The 16,332-nt window shown below is 37.1% G+C and overlaps 1 protein-coding gene across 4 annotated transcripts in view; it reads right to left on the reverse strand.

The window, feature by feature from the left end:
• The window catches only part of IP3K1 (inositol-trisphosphate 3-kinase-like protein), a 410,761-nt gene that overhangs the window by 53,746 nt on the left and 340,683 nt on the right, over positions 1-16,332 (reverse strand). The window contains exon 1 of one of the 4 annotated variants that reach the window (XM_085816462.1): positions 5,113-5,185. The exons of the other annotated variants lie outside the window; for them this stretch is intronic. Coding sequence (XP_085672588.1) covers positions 5,113-5,142 — 30 coding nt within the window. The 5' untranslated portion in view covers positions 5,143-5,185. Of the gene's footprint in view, positions 1-5,112; positions 5,186-16,332 lie in introns of those variants that run through there. 4 annotated transcript variants of the gene reach the window in all.

Raw genomic sequence — 16,332 nt, forward strand, 5'->3', positions numbered from 1 at the left:
TGCATATCTGCAAGTTCATTCCACGAATACCGGTTCATGTTACTTCTGCAAAGTCACCAAGTCGAATGACGACTGGCTGCACATTTCAAACAGCTGTGCTTATGTATGGAAGTTATACACACACAGCGCCCTCTACACCACCATGCGTTCTTCTGCTCCCATACTTTCCTATGTGAAATCTTCTTTTTCTATTCCCTACCTCCCCACCAAATATTGACGATGAATTCTGAATCACTCTGTATAAAATATAATGGTGGAAAAGTTTTGGAAGGACTACATTACAGATGTTTTTGAAGATAAAATTTAAATTTAATAAGCGGATATATCATTTTAGTCAATTCGTTTAACTGATTACGGTTTAGTTAAAAGTTATTAATCATGTGCAAGTTCTGTATTACAATTATCTTCATACACCTGTCAGCCGGAACTATGGATCAAGCAAGAACTATGGGTGTCTTCATATGTCATGCATTTTAGGTGATCGCCATGAAACGAAAGTTGCTGCGATCCTGTCTAGATGTCCTATCAGATGCAGATTAGATGTGATATCGACTGTTAAACCAACGAAAATAGCATCAGTGGTAAAAATAAATTAGGTTTAACATCATAAAGATAATGATTGATTGAAATAACCCAGTCGTAGCAATCACCTTCCTAAGGTGATCTCTAAAACATCATTTACCTGTGATACTGATATGATTTCTGATATGTTGCACACAACCTCTCTAAGGCGACTACTGTAACAGCTTTACATATTATTAAAATCTTGTAGTTTAAATAATCTAAATAGATGAACATTAAGGTACTTGTGAATGGCAATATTTGAAACCAGACTCGAGTGCCACGTGCGACTCTCGCACGAAGAATATAATTTATTTTTAAATGTTAGAATATGTTTTCTCTTCTTGTTTGTATGTCGCCATTTTTGAGTGTTAAATAAAAGTTATTGCTGTGTTCCATCATTGGAGTTGCTTCATTTCGCCAAAGAAGTATTACACTATCCTAGAAAAGACAAACATGATTTAAGTCTTCTTAGAGAGGATTCGGTACAAATCTCTTTCTTCATTCCATCATATATAGCATACTGGCACTTTTGAAAAATTGTTTTGATCACATTTGAGATGGGATCGGTAATGTAAATATTGCCTAAGAATTGAAAAAAAGTTGTAACATAAAGTATCCTACGTACTGATTACCGCCTAAGTCTTGGTCCTTAAATTTTATGGGACATCAAAGAAGAATCCCTGATTTCTCAGTCTTCTTTTTTCTTATATAAACAAAGATAATAGCCGAAGGGTCCTTGAAATTAAACTAGAAAACATAAATAAACACTGATATTGAAACACACTTCTCTAAAATAACTGTCACGACAGAAAACAAATATCACTCAAGTATTATAGCCCAATCCAGCATCAACAAACGCCTATTCATATGTTTTAAAGATCTGGAACAGATTGATACTGATTGGAGTTATTCATTTGAATCGTATTTCCATTCCTGTGTTTTAATTCTATCAAATCCAATCCAGCATCAACAAACTCCAGTTCATGTGTTTCTAAATTCAACATCAACAAACCCTCAGATTGTTTTGACTTGATAACGGATGGTACGAAAAGGTTATAAACACATTAAAAACATGAATAGAGTTTTTTGTATTCACTTCAATAACATATAACGTGGTTTGAATTCTGTAAGTATAGAATGCATTGAATCTGGGTTCCTAAATCGCAAAATTAGTAAAGTGTTTTTGCTTCTTTCGTTACCGTTGTCATGGAAAGGAGGGGAAGGAAGGAACAAGCTTTTAGATGATTTTCGCCTTTGTTTTCTTAAGCGATTTTCCCCTAGATATATTTGTTTTCTTTTGGCCAATTTAGTGCCGGAGGTATTTTTAACTTATTTGGTAAGGAAGGAAGCGAATAGAGTTAGTGAGGGCTCAGTTTGCAAAACAAGATTTACGCACGAGTTTAATCATCAAGTTAAAAGTCAAAAAAAAAAAAAAAAAAAACAAGCCAGAAAAGAAAAGTTTCTATACTTTTTACATACTTTGAGAACTGAAATCTTCATTTTCAAGGTTATTCGTTTCTTGTTTCAACGACACATCGTAAAACTCAAAGTCTTTCATTTCTTCTACACTCTCTTATTTCTGAAGTCTTTTAAGTTGTGCTTCAAAGGTGAGTAGTGTTTTAAAGATTTTATTGTGTGTGTTTTGAAATTTTTAGATTATGCACTGCATCTAACGAAAAACGAAAAATGGTAATGGCTAATAATGTTGTTTCTAAGGAAGAATGCTTTATGGTGTTATTTCTGGAAATTCTCCGAGTTTTCGCTTATTCAAGCTAAATAATGCTACCAAATTAATTTCAGACAAAGACTCGATTTTAAACATCACCAAATTTTGCTTTACTAAAATAAAGATTGCTTTGGCATATTTTCAAAGTAAACTTTTTGTTTAATATTTCACTTTCGGTAAACCGGTAGATTCCATCCTTTTTTATTGATATTTTATTTCGTAATTATTTTTAAACATATTCTCACAGCAAGGTTTATCAAACTGTTTAAAGACTGCCAAAATATGTTTTTCGGGGCAAGGTTTCACTAAAAAAGAAAATTCAGTTAAAGGGAAAATGTTGACTTATCACATTAGACAAAATTAGCAGTTCTCAAGAGAAAAAAAAATTGTTTTCTTAAATTATCATTGCCAGTGACTGGTGGAAAATCCACTGATGAAGCTGATATATCATGCAGGCATTATATTTTAAGAGGGCTCATTGAAATCTGTAAGCATTCCAAGGTTACATCAGAACAGAATGTTGAGATGATATTCTAAACTTATTTTTCAACTAAATACGACGACAATCTACCGCAAAACGAGTGGATAAACATATTATATTGTTGCGTTTTTTTTTTTTTCTTCTAACCCCAGTTGTTACGTTATTTTCTTCCTTCACGTTCGTACGGGGTTCGTAGATTTGGAGTGAATAACAACAACACTTGATGAAGTATTGAAACACACTCTATTTAGCCAATATTAATCAGGTCAGCTCCAAAGTCACGTTTTACAGTCGTCGGAGATCTACTATATACACTCGCTGGAACAATCAGCGACACAGCCTGCAGGTTATCAGGCTATCACGGTGTTTCACTGCAAAGTTTCACTGCAAAGCACCAGAGTACAGCTTCCGACTCTGTTTGGTCGTTCTCGGAACTCCACGTACTCTCCACGCTACAACTCGCGATGCCCTCGACGACACACGAGCACAGCTCCCGACTCTTCAGTTCAGTCGTTCCCGGAGCTCAACACGCTCTCTCGACGATGCACAAACCGCGATACACTAACAAACTCCTTCGGTGCACTCGACGACCCACTCGGCACTCGTCGCCTGGCTGTCAGCTCGATCGACTCCGCACGGACTGACTCGCTAGACGAGACACACACTCGATGAGAGACCTACACTGACTGACTGCGGACCAGCAGGGTTTATATAGCTTTCGGCCTGTGTTCGAGAACATTCTGGGCTAAACCGGTAAGAATTTGTTCCAGAAGGTTCTCCAACCGTCCATGGTATATCGCCAATTTTGTCTCCAAATGGGCAATTTTTCGCCAAATGTGCCAACCCTGCCATCTTTGCTATTTTATGGCAATCCTAAAACTGCTTTGCGGGGAAGCCATCTCACCGCGCCTGTACGTTTCTTAACACTATGTTAATAGTTGGCTGAGTGTTCAGTTTCTGGCCGTATGGCATTTTCCTTACGTGTCAGTTAATTAGCAACCAGTTTCTCTGAGAAAACTATACAAGAATGTATCTGTCCTAAGCTTATTGCAGTAGCCGAGTTCTGATTCTGATGAATTCTGATATCTGAATAAGATATTTCAACTCTGGAGTTCAACTCAGGCTCATATCCTGAAGAAGGGCCTAGCCGCCGCATATCAAACGCAGGTACTTTCCATCAGAAAATATTCCGGAAGGCATCCCTCATCTTATGAAAATAGCCCTCACGAGTTTTTGCCACCATCAGTTAGCCAACCACATGGCTAGGATTACAGGAATTTAGATTTCGGGACTTTGAGGAGTTGAAACTGTTTTCTCTTTGTTTCGAGAAACTACTAAAGATTAATAAGCCTCAAAGATATGCCTCTTTTTTCTCATGTTATTATAGATTTTTTTGTTAAGAGTATTTGTCTTGATCTCTCGGATTACTTTTGATTAGGTAAGCTGCGAATCTATATATCTACTGAGGCTGTTCGCACATTTTTCAGACAATTTTGGTAAGCGGTAATAAAAATTCGTTTGCTGCAAAAGAAGTAATTGCAATTGTACTATGTTTTTAAAAGTCAAAATTATCGTTAGAGGCTTGAAAGTTTTGTTTTTATACAAAATGGCAAATTTAATAAAGCAGTGGTTCGAAGGCTACATTTACGCTCTTTCCGAAGAGAAATATGCATACTCCGTTATCCAAAAATGATGTGAGAGTCATGGTCTTTTGAAATTTAAAGCGTCGATGTATAATATCATCAACAAGAAAGGAAGAAAACGTCAAACTGGAGCCTCAAGTGAGACAAAAATTCCAAACAAGTATCCAAGGAAAAAACGGACATCTTCGACTATTGCAAAGCTACGTTATTTAATGTTAAAAGAAAATCCTCCTAGTCAAAGGACAGTTGCAAAATCATTCAAATGCTCGGTATCCACTGTAAACAAAATGATAAACGTTGATATAAATCTTAAGAAAGAGAAAAAACGCAATGTGCATCGTCTTCTTCCAAAGCATATCGCTCAACGCAGGACACGCTGCAGAATTCTAAATGAGAAACACTTATCCAAAGAAAAATGGAAAACAATTTTCACAATAGGATGAAGCATGGGTGTATTTAAATCATTGTAACAAAAAAAAGAGCCATCTATTATCATAAAAGGGGAGAAAAAAAATTAAGTACATGGTTCAAAGAATCGAAAGAAAGTTTTTCTAAGTGATTCATGATTGTTGCTGGTTTTTCTTATAATGGCAAGTTAAAAATAAAGAGAGTGCATAAAAAATGTCAAGATTAACTCCAAATACTTTCGGTAATATATTTTATCGCCAATTGTTCTGAATGAAATACCATCGTTTTACCCACAGTGCCATCCATCTGTAAGACTCCATCAGGACAAAGCTAGCAGTCACACATCAAAGTCCACTGTAAATTTCCTAAAAGAAATGGAACAAAAAACTGGTATCAAGGCCATACCCTTCACTGATATTCCTACTAAATCTCCCGATGTGTCACCTATGGATTTTTGTGCTTTCGACTTTTAAAAACTGCATTATCCAAACGTTGTCCCAAAACCCTAACAGGACTCTGGAAAGCTGTTCGGGAGGAATGGGATAGAATATCTCTTCTGCCACTTCAATAGGTATTATTATCCTGGAAATTGCGGTGTCGAAAGATAGTTCAGGATAAGGGATGTCAAATAGAACATTTTAAAACACAAGAATTTTATGTAATTTAGTTTTGTCAATACAATATACACTGGTGTGCAAAAATTAAGGGCGAAGTCGAAAAATTAGCATATCAGCTGAACAAAGAGGCAGAGCGGACAGAAAGACCAATCAGGAGATTAAGTAAGGTGATGTACGGTAGCACATGCGCAGATATGCAGGTAGACGTAATGGGGGAGTGTCTGAGTAGTGTAAAACATGTTGTCGGTGTAAGATCAGTGTTTCTGGCAAAGAGATTGCACGCCGTATAGCAGTTAGAATCGCACCGAGTTGCTGCCTCAGCGAGAAATGGCGAATAATCAATCTGTTAGACGACATCTGGATGCTTTTACTGGATGCATCTGGCTAGAAGACTGCACGGTGGTGATCTGTTTGCACGACGCCCTGTACGGTGTGTACCTCTAACGCCTGCCCATCGAAGAAGGCGTTCTCTGTGGTGCCGGGAACACGGTAATTGGAGAGACAATGAATGGGGACGAGTACTCTTTACAGATGAGAGCAGATTTAGTCTGAGTAGCGATTCTCATCGCATACTCATCTGGAGAGAGCGAAGCAGCCGCAATCATCCCTCGAACCTCATTGAAAGAGACAGGTATGGAGGTGGCGGTGTTCTCGTTTTGGGAGGCATCATGCTTGGTAGTCATACAGACCTTCACATCTTCGACGCAGGTTCAGTCAACGGGACCCGTTATTGTAACGAGATTCTTCTTCCATATGTGCGTCTTTTTAGAGGCGCTATGGGTCCGCAGTTCTTTTTCATGGACGACAATGCACCATGTCATCGCACAGTAGCTGCCGAACAGCTCTTAGAGAGTGAGGATATTGAACGTATGGATTGGCCGGCACGATCTCCGGATCTCAGTCTCATCGAGCATGTATGGGATTTTCTAGGCAGACGCTTGGCAGCTCGTACCTTACTACCAGTAACGATTCCGGAGCTTCGATTGGCGCTGCAAGACGAATGGGCAGCAATGCCTCAACAACTCATTGACACCCTCATTCTCAGCATGGGCAGACGCTGTGAAACCTGCCTAGCAGTCAGGGAAGATCATATCCCCTATTAAAGACCGGATGTTTCTTGCTGGACACCCATCACAGGGATGTTTCGGCCTTCAGTCGCATTGCGCTCCATGCTACTTTTTCAATAAAGCTTCTTTTTATCCCTCTGATTTCTCTTTTAGTAAGTGTTGCTTACATTACTCATGTCCTTACGTATTGGGGATCTTACGGTATTAAATGTGTTGATTTGGAAAGCTTTTGTACAAAGTTATATTGAAAAACCGTCTCGTCCTTAATTTTTGCACACCAGTGTACATCGTCTAAAAAATATGTGAACAGCCTCTGTATGCGGTCCATAGCACCAGTCTGAAATATATAACTGATACTGATTTCCACTATATATTAGCATCGATTTTCAAATTATTGGTTCCTGCTTCGAGCTGAGTTCCCTTTTGTAATTTTTTGTTTCTACTTTGAATTAATATCGATTCTGTAATTTTTGTCTGTTTGCCTTTATTTTGCTATCATTTTGGATTTGAAGTAGCTGCTTGTTTCTGACGTTTTGTTCTAACAGACCTGCATTGTTTTTTCTGTTGTTTTTACTTCAAATTAACATTGATACTACAATGTACTTTTTTTATTTCCACTTCATTTTAATATCAGTTCCACTATTTTTTTTTCTATTGTATTTTAGAGATAATTACACCATTAATACCCTTTTTTAACATTTTTGGTGTAATTCGAATAAATATCGATTCTGCAGAGTTTCATTTCTATTTTTAGTGAGTAACACTACAGTTTTTGCTCTACTTAGCATTAACTTCGATTCTATAACTTGTTGAATCTACCTTTAACAAGCTTATTTTCGCCTTTAAGTGATCGTATTAATTTTACTCAACAATTTTTTTTTTTACTTTTAAATCTACAGCCAAAATTAAAATCGATTATTTAATATTTTTATTTCTTTATTTTCATAGTTTTTACGAGTTCGTTAATCATTATTAATTAACATGGAACTTTACAAATTTGTATTTCTTAATTTACCTGCGCGAATAAATATCGATTCTATAGCTCTCTCGAATTAATACCAATCTCATAATTTTTTGTTTCTGTTTCGTTTCAACTGCGGTTCTGCGTGTTTTTTTAACTTCTGTTCGTAATTAGCCTTTTTTAAAATTTATTATTATTATTATTATCTTGGTGAATTTTGAATTAAACATGGACTCTGCAGTTTTTAATTTCTATAGCATTTTTTTTCTTGTTTGTATTTCTAAACAATACCCATTTTTTCCCTGCTTTTATGAGATAGAAATAGTACTGATTTTGCAACATTTCGATTCCATGTGTACAAGATCGTACTAACTTTATTGAACAGTCTTTCGTTTCTAATTTGCATGATCCAATTAACATCGATTTTGCAAATTTCTTTTGTTTGTTTTACCACACTGAAGCCACAATTTTTTTTCTCTTAACTTGCACTAATTTTTACAAACTATTAACTATTATTACTTAGTACTGATTTCTGCAATATTTTTTATTTTAATTTAGCTCATCGAATTAATATCAATTCTACAATATTTTTTGCTTTATTTTAATATGGAATCTTCGTATTTCTTGTTTATATTTAAACTTAAAACGGATACTTTCTCTCTAGATATATAGATATTATTTGCAAATATTTTCTACTTCGAATTAAGATCGAATCTGCAGTGTTTATTATTACTTCGAATTAACAACGATTCCGCAGTTTCCTCTTTTTATTTCGAATTAGTGCAAATTCTATAATTTGTTTTGTTTACGTTTTGTTTTGTTTTTTGATTGTTTTTCCCTTGTTTCTTTAATGAAACTGAAATTACATTAATTCAACAACTTTTCTTTCCCGCTTTTATGCTTTTAATTTCTTTTCCTCTCAATTTTCGAGACCGAATTAATATCGAATCTCCAGTTTTTTATTTCTTTTTTTGCACGATCGAATTAACATCAATTCTACACTTCCCTTTTCTTAATTTATTATGATTTCTACAGTTTTGGTGATTTATTACTAATTATCATCGATTTCTACAGACGTCATTGACATTTTCATTGATTAATCAGACCAAATTTATATCGATTCTACAGTTTTATGTTTCATAATATACGTAAAAAGATTCATCATCGATTAATATTCTTTTTTTCTCCCCGACGATTACGCGATTCAGCTGTCACCTTAATCACGTGTAATTTTCCCTCATGTAACGGTAACTGCGGAACTGTTCTGAGAAGAGTTTCTTCTGGAGATACGAAACACTTGCCGGTTAATTTGAAATGCGGTTAATTTGAAATTTACATTACTAGAAGCATTACTAATGTTCCAAAATTGTTAAGATTAATTATGTCACTAAATAACTGCATTAAAAAAATGAGGGGGGGGAGAGAGAGGTAAGCAGCTACAGTGTACTGTATTTTTCAACGGTGCATCTTTGAGGAAGTTGCACTGTGCATCGGCGGTCGCCTTGCTGCGCCGCGGTTTTTGCATGAACGAGAGCTCAGGTCAAACGAGAAATAAAACAAAAGCCACCTTTTTATAGTAATACACACTACTCGCGTTGTTACTTCCGCAAGATAAGAGGGCATCCGTTTCCGGGCACGGAAAGTAAGCAAACAGTTCACCGGTGCGTAGATTAATATGCAGGCAAAGGGTGACTTTCTTTGCTTTCAGTCGGATATTTGATTATTTTTAATGAGCATAACAAATATCCGACACAAAGCCAGTTAATTATTTTAGTATAACGCATATCACTGTAAGTTTTGTTTATTATGATATAAAATAAAATGTTTATGTACCATAAAATATAAAATATTATCTTTTTATATAAAATGTTTTCTCTCGCTCCTTTCCCCATAGAATAAAGATAATTTTAGTCTATCAGTCTATTTTTTTGGCAGGACCCAACATTCAGGTAGGGGCGTTAGAAATGGCTTCGATCAAACCTAAGAATTGTGTAGTAAATATTTGACGTAAAATAAAATACACTGCTTCCAATAATCATTATTTGCAGTGTTATTTTAACCTCAGTTAAGGGATATTGTTGGTTCGGTATGAAATATCCATATAATCGGCAATTTTTATAACAACATGAAATGAGAAGAGGTTAAAAACGCAACCTATAACGTTTTACAAAGTTGGGAATGTGCCAATTTTGTCAGAGACGTCGAAACCTAAAGGCGTGAAAAGCGACCTGCACCATACTTTCTCTAGGAGGAGGTTAAAAACAATTATCACAGGTCAAATGTTTTGTAACAGTGAATACGATATCACAGCAAGATTACTTAGCTGAATCGTTAGGCTGGAGGGCCATCGGTCGTTAGAGGTTGTAGTGGAAACGTCAGGAGATTTTCAAAGTGTCATTTCCAGATTATAGAATCGGTTTTTGGAAACTGGAAATGTTCGCCAAAGATCGGAACGAAATCATACATCTGCAATAGCCCAAAATGAGGATCGGTATTTGGCACTAACGGCCAGAAGAAACCGCACTGCGAACGCCACTTTCTTGCAACAGTACATTCGAAGAGATACTGGTACTAGAGTTTCGACTCAAATTGTTCCAAAGAGAGTCCACCATAAGAGTTTGTATACATGCAGACCTATTGCTTTTGTTTCGCTGAGATAGGACCATCGTGCTGCCCGCAGAAGATGGGGACACAAGCATCTTAAGAGGTTATCACACATGGCTACAGTCCCTGCTAAACGGGACTTTTCTGAGAAATGAGATTCTGGTAGCACTGGTTTAAACGAGTGGATTCCTAGAAAAAAGAGCCCCGTCTGAAGCGAAGTCCCGCCTAGTTCAGGAAACAATGTTGCGGATTCGCGGGATTTTTTCAAACCTTACCGAAAATGTCTTGGCTGAGACTTCAGTCCCGGGTAGAGACAACCAATCAGACAAAAGTTCTGCTTCTGAAGCCTCACGTGATCCCAATCTGAGCGATAATCGATTAGTGTTTGGCGTTCAAGTCTTTGTAGTAAGTGAAAATGGTAACCTATCTACGTGGGTTTCCTGGAATTGTGGGGGTTCTGAGAATTGTCCCTTTCGACGTCAAGTCCCACGTAACCGAAACATAATGTGATTGGGACTTGAGAGGAAGACGAGATGAGTGGAGCAACGTGCTCTTCCCGGACGAGCCCTGCTTTACTGTACAACCTGACAATAAGCGGGCTATTATCTGGAGAGAACCTAAATAGCACACAGAATACTCCTGCATTTGTGCATCGAAGTGCCCGATTTGGCGAATGAGGAGTGATGGTCTGGACCGCTATTTTTATCAATGGCCGCACCGACCAGCACATTATCAGGAAGGAGAACTAATGGCTCAGCAGTACGGGGTGGGATCCCCAGACCTATTGTGGTCCTTTACGCCGCAGGAATCGAGGTTGATTCATTCTCATGGATGATAAAGCCAGGTCGCATCGTGCTCAGCTGGTGGACAATTTCCTCTTCGATGAAGCAATCCTTCGAATGGATTGGCCAGCATGTTCCCCAGATACGAAAGCAATAGAACAAGTTTAAGCCATTTTAGGGGGAAGGGTTGCAGTCGCTTATGACCCCCCAGAAACAATTAAGCAGTACAAAAGCTCTCTTCAAGAGCAGTGGGAGAGAATACCCTAATCTCTCACTGATAACTTCATTGATTCCATCCCTCATCGACGTGCAACATTGCTTCCGGTCAAGGGAGACCCTCTTATCGAAACTCATTTATATCCGAGAAATCACATATTTTATTTGCTTGTATAATATGCACAAATTACGCACTTTTTTACCGACAAATATTGTCAATAAAATTAAATTTTTCCTTGTTTGTTGCTTCTCTTTCTTTTCTCATATCTAACAATACCTATACATCGTATATCAATTTCAGAAACATTTCCTCATGCGCAGTTTATGTCCAAAATCATAGTGCCCTCTTAATTGTTTTGAGCAGTGTATAATGCTTGCCATTAAATTTGCTGTGCTATGAAGAAAAGTAGTTAGCAAAATCGTATTTATTTTACAAATATATTGTAATGGAAGAATGAAATGATATAATTTTGAGGTATAGAATACCATATCAGAAATCAGTACCATAAGCATCTGTCCATGCAGCTTTAATTCTATACTAGAGTTTATTTAGCGCACTGATTGTTGGGTTTGTCCTACCAGTTCCTCTGCAAACACTGACCAAAAGTTTTCAATTCATGAGACATCTGGAGAATGTACCGGCTAAGGCAGAAATCAAACACCTTGTATATTGGGGTATAACCCCTTGTAGAAATATGCGTGCCGTCTGTAGACCAGATTGGTCAAAATGAAGTCTCGCATACTTCTATTAAAAGGTGAAGCGACGGTGGCTCCAAAAATATCTCACATACAAAAGCTTAAAACTTCAGTAATATAACTGTGACTAATCGAAGTATCGAATATGAGAGCTATAAGTGAATAGAATATGTATCCAGTGGTCACTTATTATTAATCCAGGAGCTATTTCGGTATGATTCCGAATGTAAAGCAAGCTGCCAACTCAAAGAAAAGAAAGCTTCCAATTTCTTTGCTTTGATTTCTTCAGTTCAGTTCTCAACGCAAAGCAAGCCCTCAAGATAAAGCAAGCTCCTATAAATTCATTCTCTTCGAAGCCGCCATATAGACCAGGTCACCTGTACTGGTGGTAAATATTTCTGAACTATATCTCCATTTGTGAGTGCAAAAACTATCTTCATGACTCTATAAACTCAATTTTCTGAGCATTTTGTAAGGTCACATAAATACGTTTGACTGCGTTTACTGTATTTGAGTATGTTCTATCTTTTCCGTAAGGTATGAACTTCACTTGATGTTAATGCCACGTAAACTGTGTATGACAGAAAATGTTCTAACTTAGTGCTGATGACTATTAAGGAAACTGATTTGACTTTGTAAATCCTATATATTTTTCGCTTTTATTTATACTTTATTCCTTTTAAAAAATATATGTTGCATATTATGTATTAACTGAGTATGTTGCATATTATGTATAACAGAGAAACTGCTACTGCGCACTTGACAATTGCTCACTCCTCCTCCCTTGTACCTCCAATCCGCACCCGATTCGGGTTTACAGGATGGACATTAATCGTCAAGCGCCCTTGGAGACCTAATATCAAAGAGCCGGAAAATGTCGTGTAGGTAATACGATATTTCCGGTACTAGGAACAGAGGAACTAGGAACTTGCCGCCATACAGGGATACAGTTCAACATAATGCTGAGTCACGCTATTAATGCGTCCATGTGCGTCGTTGAACATCATTGTTGTTGAACATCATCTCTGGTTCATGTGCTGTACATCATCGTTGAACATCATCTCTGGTTCATGTGCTGTAACGTCAATGAAAGTTGAAACAATAGTCTCGTGTTGCTAATCTGTGACACTATGGTGTGACGACATCTGCGATGTGGATACATGGTAACACACCCAGTGCCCTAACATGATGTGGCTGTACGATCCCTGACAGCAGTGTGGAAAAGATGTTACATCGTTTCGGCCAACGGCGAGTGACAGCCATTGGAATCCAGCACGTTACTCTGTGCGACCCTCCTCAACCAACAGTAGCAGATTATCACAACAGATATTCCACCTTGACCAACTCGAGCAACAACTACACACGATACAGTGATCCACATTCACAATGGGCTAAGCGAATCTTCCGCGGTCGCATTGAAAATTGGCATTTTTTTCAGTTTGCTTTTTTTATGCTGCTTCGAGATGCCTTTTCATGTAAACATTCACATGGTATAAAATGCTAATCATTCGTTATCGCAACATATCCTTGCAAATTTCAGGTCTGATGTGCGGTTTCTTCACAGTGCAGCAATTCTCATGTCCAGCAATGCACTATTAAGAAATATATTTTATATTTTAAATGCTCAATTTTATTTCATTTTAAAGCAATACAATTTTATGATTTTGATATATCTTACGCCATACTGTCTTTTCCCCCAGTAATACTTTTCCTGCAAAATGTCATTAAAGAAAATGCTAACGAAAATGAGATCTTGGAAATACTTTCGACACTGAACAAAAAATAAAGATAGTCAAATGGTGTCAAAATACGCTGTCAGGGAGTTATGATTTAAGCTTTGCAATCGCGAAAGACGTCATATGTATTCACGAATGACGTTGTATATGACGTTATACCATCAGTTTACTCATACCCGATCTTGATTCGTAAGTTTCGGTATCACGTATCGCATATCGAAGGTTTTATTGCTTAATTTTGCTGACATGACAACTTTTATTACGAATGCTTTGATTGCACAAAATAAATAGACATCTAACTTAATTATATATAGCTTCTACTCCTTTTATTCTGACGCATCTAGACTACGTTTAAAAACAAACGGAGGCTAATAGGATTTCTTTTGGTTGTTTGATGTTACTTTAATATTATCCAAAGAATTAATTTGTCAAGAGAAAGGTTACGATTATAGCAGTTTCAGATGAATTCCTCCTTCCTCGTTTCATAGTTTGAATTATAAAGCTTATCAATAATTACATCATTTTTCAAGATAATTCCCTCAAACAACACCAGTGAAAATCCAAATTTAATAACGGCTCTCTGATCAAATCAATTGCTCAGGACGAAGAAAACCCTTGTCTGTGATGTGTCGCGTCATATACGAAGCTCTGACACTCTTACTGTGCCAGAAAGTGTCTATTACGGCCCGTCTCACACACTATTTCCGGTTGCAGTCCATTGATCAAATTTAAATCCAGATCTAACTACTAGTGTTTAGTGGTCTAACCAATCAACTACTGGTGGCTCGAATTTTAGAAACAAACATTACGGACATGGTGTAGCATAAGCTACATGCCGCCAAAAGAACCACTTATGTCATCTTTCATTACAGTAGATTGCTTTGAGTTTTTTTTAAAATTCTGACTTGTGTATCATATTTAATCATATAATAATTAGTTAACTATATTTAATTGCATGGCAGCTATATGCTAATTCTGCCAAAAAAAATTTTCCATATCTTTAAATAGATTGTAAGCCGTATTCTCTGTGCAACTGAAATATGTTTAGACCGTTATGTATGAAGTATTTAAAAGTCATGATTCATTTCTAATAATTCGGAGATGCTCAGTTTGCAAATTTTAAATGAATGCAAATCGTAGTTATTGAAATTATGGTTGCGTACAGCACAATCGAGTTAATGAAAGAGTTATTTATTTTCACCGTTTAAGCTGGGAGCAACTGAAAAGTATCTTGAATAAAAAAAGGAACGACAAATTTCAGATTTTTGAAATTAAGATTATATTTTATACAAAGTTAAAACGTGTAGGAAAATATTATTCAATTTATTCTCTTGCGATATGCACATTTAAATTACTACATACTTTTTGGTCTATCTTACAACAATTTGCTAAGGCTCTGTTACATTATTTCTTTAGAAACTGACTTCAGCAGTTTTTGGTTGATGAGATTGCGAAAAAAAGAGCAGTCATTCATAAGTTCACTAATGTACCCCTTCCTGCCTCGTATCTTAAAGCTACACTCTGCATTGAACTCTGTCTAAGCAATGGCAGACCTATTGGAACTTGGCCATTACAGGCAGAGGACAGCACAATTTCTAATGTCGATCAGAACTTAATTAGTGCTCTCCACAGTTTACCGAATATTTAAGAGGCCACGGTTTATATACACTCTATAACAAAACAAACAAAAAGAAATCGATGCACCAAGAAGGAATGGTTGGCGAATAGGATAGAAAAAAATTGGCGACTAGGAAGATTATGTACAGAATGGAAAATGATTAAAATTTCAGAACACTTGAAAGATTTATTTCAGAGTTACGTAGTTACAAAGTAACGAGCTCAATAAGGTGTTGACCCACTACCTCTAGCCTGGATACAAACTGCCACACAGCGTGGCATGGACTTATAAACCTCTCGGATGCTTGTCAAAATTGCTCCAATTGTCCTTCTAGGTCATGAACATTCCCTGGTAGATGCAGTAGCTTTCTTATCATATTCCAGACATGTTAGATGGGATCTGGCTGGCCAAGGAAGTGTTTGACAAGCTGCATATTTATAGTAAGCTGTATGACACGCTGTGTAGTTTATAGCAACACGTGCGGTATGTGGTCTGATATTATCTTGTTGAAAAATAAGGCCAGGGTACTACAAAAGGAACGGTAGCGAAACAGGTCTCAAAATATTGTCGATTCGCCGCTGTGCTGTAAGTGTGTTTCTAATGACGACCAAAGGAGTCCGACTATCAAAGAAAATGGCACTCCAGACTATAATTCCTGGTTGAGGACCTGTGTGGCGTGCAGTAGTGAGTGAGTGAGTGCACCGCTATGATGGCTTCCGACCACGGACATGAACCAAACGGAATTATATACCATCACGGCAGGGAAGACTCCAGAGTAACAAGGTTGAATATTATAAACTAATAACAGTTTTTACATATTGTTAACTGCAAGGCACTAAGCGTTATTCTGGTTATCTGCTTTAAGTTCTGAACTTTTGAAACATTATAATATTATCCACGGTTGTTTCTGCTTAGGCAGTGTCCTGAGATTTTCTCTATTTTATCAAGGGCTATTCTGTTTTTGAGTGTGTTAGTCGTCCACATTGCCCAGGCACAGTCCGCTGGTTTCTTCAAGTGCCAGGTTCTTGTATGTACACAATGGAAGTAATAATGGTCCGTGTCGCCTTCCTCTCCGCATTCGCAGAAAGGAGTATCCCTAAGTCTGAATCTGTTCAGGTATACTGGGAATGGTCCATGACCTGTCAAGAACTGTGTTAGGCTAGCACAGTGGGTCTTTATTTCCATGTTAACTTTTGGCAGTAAGCGAAATGTC

Source organism: Stegodyphus dumicola, chromosome 5 (assembly GCF_044657685.1).
Source record: "Stegodyphus dumicola isolate Sdum_Otavi_A_Nest chromosome 5, ASM4465768v1".
Classification (NCBI taxonomy): Eukaryota; Metazoa; Arthropoda; class Arachnida; order Araneae; family Eresidae; genus Stegodyphus; species Stegodyphus dumicola.